Raw genomic sequence first — 14,220 nt, forward strand, 5'->3', positions numbered from 1 at the left:
TTCTTTCTGAAAACATACGTTTCGTATGTAGTTATATAATGAAATCAGTTGCGGTGGTAGTCGTATAAACAGCCACTTATTTTATAAAGGGCAAGCGCGCCCACAAAATCGTAATTTACTTCTTAAATGTGACACACCATTTGTCCATGATGTACGTAACATGTAATTTTCTTTCATATTATGTTAACGTGTTACAGAACGCAGACTCCAACTGGCTGGTGAAGTACATGTCCTACCTATCTTCCGTAATTCAGCAACTGCTGCTGTACTGCTGGTTTGGAACAGACATCATAACACAGGTACTCTCAGTTTTGACACCTGTAGACTGATCTGCTGGCTGCAAGAGTTACGAGAGCTCAGTGTTAGGATGAATGTAGGCTGTAACAAGTTCAAAAAACTTCGCGTCACGTATGACTATTAAAATATTACAATGTGTAATTTTCTCCTGCTTTTGTCACCTTTAATAGTTACATACGAACATTTTTTCATGTCTATAGTGTTATCGCTCTGGCGTGGAAGATATAGCTTTTAAAATTATGACGTCCGATTCAATGAGGGCAATAGCGCTAGTTTATTCTGGTTGAATCCTGCTAGGAGCATTTTTTGTGCTTAGTAATTCCTCAATTTTTGCCGCTTCTTTAGGGTTACTTATCGTTGCACCAGTAGCAAAACATTAATCAAACATCGACAAGAGCTACGTCTAAAATGTAATAGCCTATTCTTAATTGAAATCTACCGAGGACGTTTTATATTCAAACAATAATTCTTTTTGTCACAGAAATATTTCTATACTTTCACGTGTTCAGGTGTAGATTTGAAACAAAAATTACATGCAGGCCAGCACTTCAGTTTTAAAATGCGAACTACGGAGACTCCAGGAGAGACTGAGCATACGAGTTTCTCTATACGTTTTACTGTCACCCGAATTAATTGACTAAATGTAGAAGAATAACATATATCGGCTGGTAATTATTAAACTATCACGTTAATTACATCAAGGAATCAGACTTCTTATTTGATTAACAAATGTGCGTAGTGATAAAAAAATATTGAATAGTTAATACACTACTGGCCATTAAAATTGCTATACCACGAAGATGTGCTACAGAAGCGAAATTTAACCGACAAGAAGGAGATGCTGTGATATGCAAATGATTAGCTTTTCAGAACATTCACACAAGGTTGGCCCCGGTGGCAACACCTCCTATCGATTTCTCATACACAAACAGCAGTTGACCGACGTTGCCTGGTGAAACGTTGTTGTGATGCCTCGTGTAAGGAGGGGAAATGCGTACCATCACGTTTCCGACTTTGACAAGGGGCTGTAACGGATCGTGCAGCCACGTCTCGATCCCTAAATCAAAAGATGGGGACGTTTGCAAGACAACAACCATCTGCACGAACAGTTCGACTACGTTTTGCAGCAGCATGGACTATCAGCTCGGAGACCATGGCTGCGGTTTCGCTTGACGCTGCATCACAGACAGGAGCGCCTGCGAAGGTGCTCTCAACGACAAACCTGGGTGCACGAATGGCAAAACGTAATTTATTCGGATGAATCCAGGTTCTGTTTACAGCATCATGATGGTCGCATCCGTGTATGGCGACATCGCGGTGAACGCACATTGGAAGCGTGTATTCGTCATCGCCATACTGACGTTTTACCCGGCGTGATGGTATGGGGTGCCATTGGTTACACGTCTCGGTCACCTCATTTTCGCATTGACGGCACTTAGAACATTGGACATTACATTTCAGATGTGTTACGACCCATGTCTCTACCCTTCATTCGATCCCTGCGAAACCCTACATTTCAGCAGGATAATGCACGACCGCATGCTGCAGGTCCTGTACGGGCCTCTCTGGATACAGAAAATGTTCGACTGCTGCCCTGGCCAGCACATTCCCCAGATCTCTCACCAATTGAAAACGTCTGGTCAATGGTTCGAAGTGGTTCAAATGGCTCTGAGCACTATGGAACTTAACTTCTGAGGCCATCAGTCTCCTAGAACGTAGAACTACTTAGACCTAACTAACCTAAGGACTTCACACACACCCATGCCCGAGGCAGGATTCGAACCTGCGACAATAGCGGTCGCGCGGTTCCAGACTGTAGCGCTTAGAACCGCTCGGCCACCGCGGCCGGCTCTGGTCAATGGTGGCCGAACAACTGTCTCGTCACAATACGCCAGTCACTACTCTTTATGAACTGTGATATCGTGTTGAACTTGCATGGGCAGCTGTACCTGTACACGCCGTACAAGCTCTGTTTGACTCAATGCCCAGTCGCGTCAAGGTCATTATTACGGTCAGAGGTGGTTGTTTTTGGTACTGATTTCTCAGGATCTATGCACCCAAATTACGTGAAAATGTAATCATAGGTCAGTTCTAGTATAATATATTTGCCCAATGAGTACCCGTTTCTTCTTGGTGTAGCAATTTTAATGGCCAGTGGTGTAGTTTAATTATTCACCTTACCAGAAGCCATGAGATGTCATGAATTAATTAGTTCAGTCTTATACAGGATAAATCACTTCTGACAGTACCTATCCAAACATATCTGGACTTTCCTATGTAATGCGGAACTTTGGAAAAATGTCATTCCGTTTGCCGAGACAGTGGATGACTTGTTGTAAGGTATAATTTTTTATTTTTGACATAGTCACATTTTATGATACAGTCATAACCGGTTTCGATTGCGGCTTTCAAAGGCCTAACTGGTACTTGTATGTCAGCTGAGTAACAAATCCAGCAGCGATATTTCAGCCCATTCTTAAGTTTTATCAAGACTAGACGTATTCGTCTAGTTGCTGCCCAAGTCGAAGGTAGAGTGACTGTGAAGCGGTTGGTTCAAATGGCTCTGAGCAGTATGGGACTTAACATCTGAGGTCACCAGTCCCCTAGAACTTATAACTACTTAAACCTAACTAACCGTACGGTCTAACTAACCGTAGGTCTCTAGAAGAGCGTAGCGTTCCAAAGGATTGGAAAAGGGCACAGGTCATCCCCGTTTTCAAGAAGGGATGTGCAGAACTGTAGACCTATATCTCTAACGTCGATCAGTTGTAGAATTTTGGAACACGTATTATGTTTTAGTATAATGACTTTTCTGGAGACTAGAAATCTAGTCTGTAGGAACCAGAATGGGTTTCGAAAAAGACGGTCGTGTGAAACCCAGCTCACGCTATTCGTCCACGAGACTCAGAGGGCCATAGACACGGGTTCACAGGTAGATGCCGTGTTTCTTTACTTCCGCAAGGCGTTTGACACAGTTCCCCACAGTCGTTTAATGAACAAAGAGCATACGGACTATCAGACCAATTGTGTGATTGGATTGAAGAGTTCCTAGATAACAGAACGCAGCATGTCATTCTCAATGAAGAGAAGTCTTCTGAAGTAAGAGTGCCGTAGGGGAGTGCCGTAGGACCGTTGCTATTCACAATATATATAAATGACGTTGTGGATGACATCGGAAGTTCACTGAGGCTTTTTGCAGATGATGTTGTGGTGTATCTAGAGGTTGTCACAATGAAACGTTGTACTGAAATGCAGGAGGATCTGCAGCGAATTGACGCATGGTGCAGGGAATGGCAATTGAATCTCAATGTAGACAAGTGTAATGTGTTGCGAATACACAGAAAGATAGATCCCTTATCATTTAGCTACAAAATAGCAGGTCAGCAACTGGAAGCAGTTAATTCCATAAATTATCTGGGAGTACGCATTGGGAGTGATTTAAAATGGAATGATCATATAAAGTTGATCGTCGGTAAAGCAGATGCCAGACTGAGATTCATTGGAAGAATCCTAAGGAAATGCAATCCGAAAACAAAGGAAGTAGGTTACAGTACGCTTGTTCGCCCACTGCTTGAATACTGCTCAGCAGTGTGGGATCCGTACCAGATAGGGTTGATAGAAAAGAGAGAGAAGATCCAACGGAGAGCAGCGCGCTTCGTTACAGGATCGTTTAGTAATCGCGAAAGCGTTACGGAGATGATAGATAAACTCCAGTGGAAGAGTCTGCAGGAGAGACGCTCAGCAGCTCGGTACGGGCTTTTGTTAAAGTTTCGAGAACATACCTTCACCGAAGAGTCAAGCAGTATATTGCTCCCTCCTACGTATATCTCGCGAAGAGACCATGAGGATAAAATCAGAGAGATTAGAGCCCACACAGAAGCATACCGACAATCCTTCTTTCCACGAACAATACGAGACTGGAATAGAAGGGAGAACCGATAGAGGTACACAGGGTACCCTCCGCCACACACCGTCAGGTGGCTTGCGGAGTATGGGTGTAGATTTAGATGTAGAACCGAAGGACATCACACACATCCATGCCCGAGGCAGGATTCGAACCTGTGATCGTAGCGGTCACGCGGTTCCATACTGAAGCGCCTAGAACCGCTCGGCCACACAGGCCGGCGACTGTGAAATTGAAAAGCGAAGGAACAAACAAAGAGAAACCAAGACCAGGCAGACATAACTCGTGGATTCCAAATTTCTACCAACAGTCCAGCTATCATAATATTCCTAGGTAGTCAGAAAGAATTGATTACAATGGTCGAACAGCTTCCCAACAACGTATCTGTACTAAATGCTAAGCGATGCTTGAGGTGGTGTAAAGAGCAACATCACCAGACAGGGGAAGACTGAAAACTAGTGATTTGTACTGATTTGTCACGCTGTATCCTCTGGCAATTCGATGGAAGGAGTTGGCTTGGTGAATACCGGAGAACGTTACGTTCCGCGTGTAGAGCCATCAGTCAAGAAAGGAGGGGGAGGCGGTACGGTGCGGGGAGTTTTTATTGATTACGGTGCTGTCCTTTCGTTACGCGTAGGAAAATGTTAAGTACGGAAGTATATGAACACATTTTACAGAATTGTGTAATGTTTACAGTAGCAGAATAGTTTGGAGACGATGATGTTTCACCGGTTAGACAACGGTTTTTGGACAATAACATACCTAAGAAGGACTGGCCTTCTCATCGTCCCGACCCGAACCCAATGGGACACTTTTGGAATGAGTTAGAATGTCGACTTCGCTCTGACCCTAGCACCCAACACCACTGTGTTGTCTGGTTTCAGCTCTTGCGGAAGAATAGGTTACCGTTCCTCCATAGACAACTCACTGAAGTGTCCTCAGCAATATTCAAGCCAGAATTGTATAAATATTCAAGCCGTTGTGAAGGTGTAGGGTGGAGATATTCCTTATTAATGCCCACTAATTAGGTGTATGCTATTCTGCAGATACTTTACTGGCAGGGTGCAACGATGGTCACAATTCCATGTTCCATGCAGGCTGCGGTTCACTCCCGGATGGGGGCTGAGATTCTTCCTCGTTCCGTCCAGGATGGTCTCATACCGACTCGGCTTGCTGTCGCACTGTGTGGTGGGATTGTCTCCCGTGGGTGAAAGGCGCCTGGTGCGAGGGACCCGCTACCCGTCCCCTCCTGGTGCCACTGTAGATCGAAGGGCTGCACTGTACCTGCAGTCAGATTGATACTCTAGTCACGGGCTTGTGCCATAGACTTTACATAGAGTTTATTATACATTTTATTCCGAGGTACGAAAGTTTAGTGAAACTGTTTGCAAAAGCGGTATTACCTCTTAACTTCCGTAAGTAAAATGAAGCGATGAGCTCGCTCTTTGTTCCGATAGGATGTCGTGATTCAGATAACACAGGGCAGAATACAGCACTATGTATGACTCTTCATACCCTGCGGTGCATTAGTTTAGCGAAGCACTGTAATACATTACAGTGTATTGCACAGGATTAGCATTTTGATTTGCAAGTTCATTCGGTACACTTCGAATGTACTTATTTTGTATGTCATCTCACTAGACAACTCAAAGAAAAGATTTAAGCGAATATTACGGCGGACAATGAGTCCAGGTTGAGTATACAGTTTCGCTCTGTATCGTAACTGCTCAAAAGTTGGGACATAGGGAATTGCGAGCAACATTTTTTTTTTTTATACTTTTCAAATAGTTCAGCATAAGCCCCTTCCCCCCCCCCCCCCCCCCCCCCCCAAGTTCGAAAGAGCTCAAGCTCTACAGAGATATCCAGTTGGCCGGCCGTTGTGGCCGAGCGGTTCTAGGCCCTTCAGTCTGGGATCGCAGGTTCGAATCCTGTCTCGGACGTGGTTGTGTGTGATGTCCTTAGGTTAGTTAGGTTTAAGTAGCTCTAAGTCCTAGGGGACGGATGACCTCATATCTTAAGTCCCATAGTGCTCAGAGCCATTTGAACCATTTATCCAGGTTGAATGTACAGTTATGCCCTCTAGTGTGACCAGGCAAAAGTTGAGGCACAGGCAACTGTAGTAGAGGTCGATAGGGTGTCTTGGACGCAGCGTGAAATGCATGCAGTTAAAATGTTTGCTAATATCTATACGCAGTTACGAACTGTAGAATACTTTCAAAGGAAGCTGTAAATAAAGGGGCAGCATGTGACCAGGAGACTAGTGTTCCTTAGTGTTCACTGCTTGTTGAGTGTATTTTCTTAGGATCTCTTTAATTAGGTTTAAATCTTTATTTCTTCATGTAGGACTTTAAGCTAACCCTTCTTCATTGTACCGAGAATTACGAGGTTATTTTCAATAATGTGCACCGCAGGTCTGTCTTTATGAGTTGAGCTGCGAGCATGAATGTACTTCCTTTTCTTTTTTTGATTCTGTTGATTCTGTATATCATGTTTTGAAATCCCTTTCTATTTGTCAGCAGCGGCTAGCTTTACAGTCAGAGTAGTAAATTGTTGTTTCCTGCAGTTTAGGAACAAGTATTACGCAGTATAAATGACATGTGCTAATAGACTTAACGGTGAAAGTTGAGTTTATATGTGACGTGTTAAATGAAGATTGCTGAGTATATGCTGTGCACTAACGGTTTATACTTCAGATTCACGTAAAAATGGCCTGGATGTGAAGTCTCAAAGCTGTCTTGAACATAACCCTTAAACGATGTGGTCAGAAATTTTATAATAAATGCCTTGCGCAGCTCGGGAGCTCCAAATCAGGAAAATTAACTGTGTCAAGTAATGTTGTTGTTTCGAGATTTATACGTAATAGAAGACATGTAAGTAAAAAGCTTTTTTATTTATAGCTAACTTAGAAACAAAGTAAAGCAAAAAATTTTGAAATGAAGAACATTACACAAACAAACATGTTGTGGTCTTCAGTCCTGAGACTGGTTTGATGCAGCTCTCCATGCTACTCTATCCTGTGCAAGGTTCTTCATCTCCCAGTACCTACTGCAAACTACATCCTTCTGAATCTGCTTAGTGTATTCATCACTTGGTCTCCCTCTACGATTTTTACCCCCACGCTGCCCTCCAATACTAAATTGGTGATCCCTTGATGCCTCGGAACATGTCCTACGAACCGATCCCTTCTTCTGGTCAAGTTGTGCCAAAAAACTTCTCTTCTCCCCAGTCCTATTCAATACTTCCTCATTAGTTATGTGATCTACCCATCTAATCTTCAGCATTCTTCTGTAGCACCACATTTCGAAAGCTTCTATTCTCTTCCTGTACAAACTATTTATCGTTCATGTTTCACTTCCATACAAATACTTTCAGAATAGACGTCCTGACACTTAAATCTAGACTCGAAGTTAACAAATTTCTCTTCTTCAGAAACGCTTCCTTTGCCATTGCCAGTCTACATTTTATATCTCCTCTACTTTGACCATCATCTTATATCCTCCTTCCAAGACACTGTCCATTCCATTCAACTGATCTTCCAAGCCCTTTGCTGTCTCTGACAGAATTACAATGTCATCGGCGAACCTCAACATTTTTATTTCTTCTCCATGGATTTTAATACCTACTCCGAATTTTTCTTTTGTTACCTTTAGTGCTTGCTCAAAATACAGATTGAATAACATCGGGGAGAGGCTGCAAACCTGTCTTACTCCCTTCCCAACCACTGCTTCCCTTTCATGTCCCTCGATTCATGTAACTGCGATCTGGTTTCTGTACAAATTGTAAATAGCCTTTCGCTCCCTGTGTTTTACCCCTGCCACCTTTAGTATTTGAAAGAGAGTATTCCAGTTAACATTGTCAAAAGCTTTCTCTAGGTCTACAAATGCTAGAAACGTAGGTTTGCCTTTCCTTAATCTTTCTTCTAAGATAAGTCGTAAGGCCAGTATTGCCTCACGTGTTCCAGTATTTCTACGGAATCCAAACTGTTCTTCCCCGAGGTCCGCTTCTACTAGTTTTTCCATTCGTCTGCAAAGGATTCGTGTTAGTATTTTGCAGCTGTGGCTTATTAAACTGATAGTTCGGTAATTTTCACATCTGTCAACACAGCTTTCTTTGGGATTGGAATTATTATATTCTTCTTGAAGTCTGAGGGTATTTCGCCTGTTTAATACATCTTGCTCACCAGATGGTAGAGTTTTGTCAGGACTGGCTCTCCCAATGCCGTCAGTGGTTCCAATGGAATGTTGTCTACTTTGTTTCGACTCAGGTCTTTCAGTGCTCTGTCAAACTCTTCACGCAGTATTGTATCTCCCATTTCATCTTCATCTACATCCTCTTCCATTTCCATAATATTGTCCTCAAGTACATTGCCCTTGTATAGCCTTTTTTTTTTTACTTTCCAAAAAGAAACTAGGAAATTTTTTGTAGGGAACATACATTTGATAAGGTAAAACTATCAGAAAAGAGCACACGTTTACTTCTACAGAAAAACTAAAACATTGATAACGGTCGATACACGCACATGAAATGATAATATTTAAAAGTCCTGTACATTTACAATGCATGGAACACACAATTCTCGTCTTCACGTTCAGTAACGTGCTTCTCATCTTCGTCATCAGATTCATGGCCAAAAAGTTCACTTGCTTTTTCATGTTCACTTGGAATAGAATTTTCGATGGTAATGTTGTCGGGATCGCTGTCTTAATGTAAACAGCCAGTATCGCATTCACCGATCCACCTTAGTACAGCGCTTGTCTCGATAAGAGACTGCTGTCGCCTGCGCACGTGACATGTCTCTCTATCAAAGATAGGTACTGAACGGCGTATATTTCCTGATCAGTAAATACGAAAACTACTACAACTTCATACTTCCCTCGAGTCTCAGATTCCGCAACGCCGGTTAAGGGTTGAATATACACTACTGGCCATTAAAATTGCTACACCAAGAAGAAATGCAGATGAGAAACGGTTTTCATTGGACAAGTATATTGTACTAGAACTGACATGTGATTACATTTTCACGCAATTTGGGTGCATAGCGCCTGAGAAATCAGTACCCAGAACAACCACCTCTGGCCGTAATAACGGCCTTAATACGCCTGGGCATTGAGTCAAACAGAGCTTGGATGACGTGTACAGGTACAGCTGCCCATGCAGCTTCAACACGATACCAAAGTTCATGGAGAGTACTGACCGGCGTATTGTGACGAGCCAGTTGCTCGGCCACCATTTATCATATGCTCTGAATTGGTGAGAGATCTGGAGAAAGTGCTGGCCAGGGCAGCAGTCGAACATTTACTGTATCAAGAAATGCAACATGCGGTCGTGCATTATACTACTGAAATGTAGGGTTTCGCAGGGATAGAATGAAGGGTAGAGCCACGGGTTGTATCACATCTGAAACGTAACGTCCACTGTTCAGAGTGCCCTCAATGCGAACAAGAGGTGACCGAGACGTTTAACCAATGGCACCCTATACCATCATGCCGGATGATACGCCAGTATGGCGATGACGAATACAGGCTTCCAATGTGTGTTCACTGCGATGTCGCCAAAAACGGAAGCGACCATCATGATGCTGTAATCAGAGCCTGCATTTATTCGAATAAATGGCGTTTTGGCATTCTTGCACCCAGGTTCCTCGTTGAGTACACCATCGCAGGCGCTCCTGTCTGTGATGGAGCTTCAAGGGTAACCGCAGCCATGGTCTCCGAGCTGATAATTCACGCTACTGCAAATGTGATCGAACTGTTCGTGCAGATGGTTGTTGTCTTGCAAACATCCCCATGTTTTGACTCACGGATCGAGACGTGGCTGCACGATCCGTTACAGCCATGCAGATAAGATGCCTGTCATCTCGACTGCTAGTGATACGGGGCCGTTGGGATCTAGCACGGTGTTCCGTATTACCCTCCAGAACCCACCGATTCCATATTCCGCTAACAGTCCTTGGATCTCGACCAACGCGAGCAGCTATGTTGCGATACGATAAACCGCATTCTTGATAGCCTACAAAATCGACCTTTATCAAAGTCGGAAACGTGATGGTACGCATTTCTCCTCCTTACACGAGGCATCACAACAACGTTTCACAAGGCAACGGTGGTTAAATGTTGTTTGTGTGTGAGAAATCGGTTGGAAATTTGCCTCATGTCAGCACGTTGTAGGTGTCGCCACTGGCGCAAATCTTGCGTGAATGCTCTGAAAATGCTAATCATTTGCATATCACAGCATCTTCTTCCTGTCGCGTCTGTAGTGTAGGCGCTCCAGTGGTCCCGGTTGGCTACGGTGGACTGGAAGTCGAGCGGTGACCTCTCCAGTTGTCAGGATACTAGGAAATGTCTGCGGACGCGTCAGAAACGCTAAAGAAACATTATTAATTTATGACACCTTTATTCCTGCCGAGTACGTTGTGGCCGCATAACACAGGCTGGCTGAGCTTGCTGATAACTTCCCCGAGGCCTCGCTGAATCGGAGCGGTGACACCAGCTCCGGGCAGCACCACACTTGCTAGCGTAGCGCCTCGTGCTGTGTCGTAGCGATGGAATGCCCTTACTTCGGTTGCGTGTGGCTGGCTGTGCCCGGCTGGCCGGCCGGCTCGGCGGCGGACAGCAGGCCGCTACTCGTAGGAGGCTCTGCGTTGTCCCGGAGCTGTCGGTACGAGAGGCGTTCTCGTAGTGCGGAGTGTACTCTATCCCACCCCGCCTTCTTCCCTGCTCCTCCTGATGGCTTGTACGCGGTGGACGGGAGGAAGGGCCTGCAGTCGCCCAGCGTCGTCGGCTCACCCGGTTGTGACCGCCGATGCACAGGACCTAGGCCCCGCACGATCTCGACGTCGGCTCACTGATGTGGTCAGCATTGGCGGCGAGCGAGTCTGCCGCGACGTCTGCTAATCCTGGGTTGATGATTGACAGCGGCAGCAGAGAGGACCGGACCTGGTACTGTCCACTCACGTCTGCTGCTGGATGCGCAGCCCTTACTGCAACATCTCCTTAATAAAGATTAACATGTCGATCACTGAGCTGAGCGCTATGCACCGACCCAGTACACATCTAACTGCAAGTCTAACTGCGAGTGCCTTGTTGCTATCAAAGCTGGAGTATTTAAAGAATGCACGAGCGACGTCCTGACGTCATGCTCGTTTGTAATGACCGCATTTGTTCCACGTACACTGCTCATTTATCTGTCGTACTCGCCTCTTAGGTGCTCTTGTGACAGAGTTACGTGTTGTTACGGCAGACTGACGCGAAGTTGTGAAATGCAGTACGGCTGACGCTATACCTCTGTCTTACACTCTACGAAAGTCTCCGTCTAACACAAAACCGCGTGCTAAGCAATTCTCTCTCGCCTGTTGTGTGCAACCAGGCCACTGCCCCTGTGTGACTACACATTCCGAATCATGTGCAATCCTCTTACCTTTTGGCTAACCTACTGCCTCTGGCTCTCGGCATAGGCAACGAAACTTCGACAATATTCCACGTTTCCAACTCTTTACTATTCCGCGACACTACAGTAGCACGTCATCTTCGTGGTGTAGCAATTTTAATGGCCAGTAGTGTACATTAGTAACTGGAATGATCTTTAATTAACAGAATTTACAGTTGCATAACAACAACAGATTGTGAACATGGCGAATCCAATAAGAGAAACAATTTAATGTATATAATTAAATTCGTTAAGTGTCCTCAAGCTGAAGTCATTGAATGGAGATACCTGCTTGTTCCTTTCTCTTCTACTACTTTTTCTTAAACTTCTCCTCGGTTTCGATCAGCTCATGGTCTCTCTGACTGCAGAGCGAGCGCCTGCAGATGTCTGCGTACAGCAGTGACTGGGTGGGAGCGACTCCGCGTTTTGGCAGGGAGCTGCGGATCTTCCTTTGCCGCGCCCACCGCCCCCTGAGACTCACCGCCAGCAAGTTCTACACCATCTCCAGAGACACCTTCCTGCTGGTAAGTCACCTGAAACTGGGCACTCATCGATTACAGCTTTCATTGAATAAATACATTTCGCATGGATTCTTTTCCACACATATAAGTTCCGGTGATGTTTCATCATCAGTGAGTTCTCTTTATTTTATGAAATGTTCCATGTTTTCTCCATTACATTTTCTGAATATTTTTGTTAAAAGGAGCCCTTGGTATTTATATGCCTGATTACAGAGTAATAACGTAATTACGATTTATTTAGTTTGTTGCAACAGTTAGATTCTACACTCTGAAAATACCTTCATAACAGTGTAAAAGGCTGTTCAATCACAAAAACGAGTAACAGAATGCAGAGGGTAAATCAAAATCAGCCAAATGAAATACACTCCTGGAAATTGAAATACGAACACCGTGAATTCATTGTCCCAGGAAGGGGAAATTTTATTGACACATTCCTGGAGTCAGATACATCACATGATCACACTGACAGAACCACAGGCACATAGACACAGGCACAGAGCATGCACAATGTCGGCACTAGTACAGTGTATATCCACCTTTCGCAGCAATGCAGGCTGCTATTCTCCCATGGAGACGATCGTAGAGATGCTGGATGTAGTCCTGTGGAACGGCTTGCCATGCCATTTCCACCTGGCGCCTCAGTTGGACCAGCGTTCGTGCTGGACGTGCAGACCGCGTGAGACGACGCTTCATCCAGTCCCAAACATGCTCAATGGGGGACAGATCCGGAGATCTTGCTGGCCAGGGTAGTTGACTTACACCTTCTAGAGCACGTTGGGTGGCACGGGATACATGCGGACGTGCATTGTCCTGTTAGAACAGCAAGTTCCCTTGCCGGTCTAGGAATGGTAGAACGATGGGATCGATGACGGTTTGGATGTACCGTGCACTATTCAGTGCCCCCTCGACGATCACCAGAGGTGTACGGCCAGTGTAGGAGATCGCTCCCCACACCATGATGCCGGGTGTTGGCCCTGTGTGCCTCGGTCGCATGCAGTCCTGATTGTGGCGCTCACCTGCACGGCGCCAAACACGCATACGACCATCATTGGCACCAAGGCATAAGCGACTCTCATCGCTGAAGACGACACGTCTCCATTCGTCCCTCCATTCACGCCTGTCGCGACACCACTGAAGGCGGGCTGCACGATGTTGGGGCGTGAGCGGAAGACGGCCTAACTGTGTGCGGGACCGTAGCCCAGCTTCATGGAGACGGTTGCGAATGGTCCTCGCCGATACTCCAGGAGCAACAGTGTCCCTAATTTGCTGGGAAGTGGCGGTGCGGTCCCCTACGGCACTGCGTAGGATCCTACGGTCTTGGCGTGCATCCGTGCGTCGCTGCGGTCCGGTCCCAGGTCGACGGGCACGTGCACCTTCCACCGACCACTGGCGACAACATCGATGTACTGTGGAGACCTCACGTCCCACGTGTTGAGCAATTCGGCGGTACGTCCACCCGGCCTCCCGCTCAAATTCCGTCAACTGCACATACGGTTCACGTCCACGCTGTCGCGGCATGCTACCAGTGTTAAAGACTGCGATGGAGCTCCGTATGCCACGGCAAACTGGCTGACACTGACGGCGGCGGTGCACAAATGCTGCGCAGCTAGCGCCATTCGACGGCCAACACCGCGGTTCCTGGTGTGTCCGCTGTGCCGTGCGTGTGATCATTGCTTGCACAGCCCTCTCGCAGTGTCCGGAGCAAGTATGGTGGGTCTGACACACCGGTGTCAATCTGTTCTTTTTTCCATTTCCAGGAGTGTATATACATTTCTGTAACATTCTATTGAATCTGTCCTGTCTCTGTACAGTTTAGTACGAACAAATGCGGAGCAGTTTTCTTGTAAGTATTGATCAAAATGTCGAACATCATGGTCACGCAAAGTGTACAGCGACGCACGATCGACTGTTTTACACGATGAAGAATCGCAGTAGTTTGGCGTACACCTTCCGCGGCTGCAACAATCGTATCAGTGAGGTTCGTCTGAGTATCGACCGCAGCCTAACAAAACAAGGCTCTTCACACGACCCCAGAAAAGGAGGCCATTTTGCGTCATGCCTGGTGACCTGGCT

At 45.7% G+C, this 14,220-nt stretch overlaps 1 protein-coding gene across 1 annotated transcript in view; it reads left to right on the forward strand.

The window, feature by feature from the left end:
- Nucleotides 1–14,220, forward strand: part of LOC126267865 (odorant receptor Or2-like) — a 95,384-nt gene that overhangs the window by 75,539 nt on the left and 5,625 nt on the right. Inside the window, exons 6-7 of the mRNA XM_049973174.1 lie at nucleotides 198–299; nucleotides 11,995–12,150. Coding sequence (XP_049829131.1) covers nucleotides 198–299; nucleotides 11,995–12,150 — 258 coding nt within the window. The remainder of the gene's footprint in view (nucleotides 1–197; nucleotides 300–11,994; nucleotides 12,151–14,220) is intronic.

This window comes from Schistocerca gregaria, chromosome 4 (genome assembly GCF_023897955.1).
Source record: "Schistocerca gregaria isolate iqSchGreg1 chromosome 4, iqSchGreg1.2, whole genome shotgun sequence".
Lineage (NCBI taxonomy): Eukaryota > Metazoa > Arthropoda > Insecta > Orthoptera > Acrididae > Schistocerca > Schistocerca gregaria.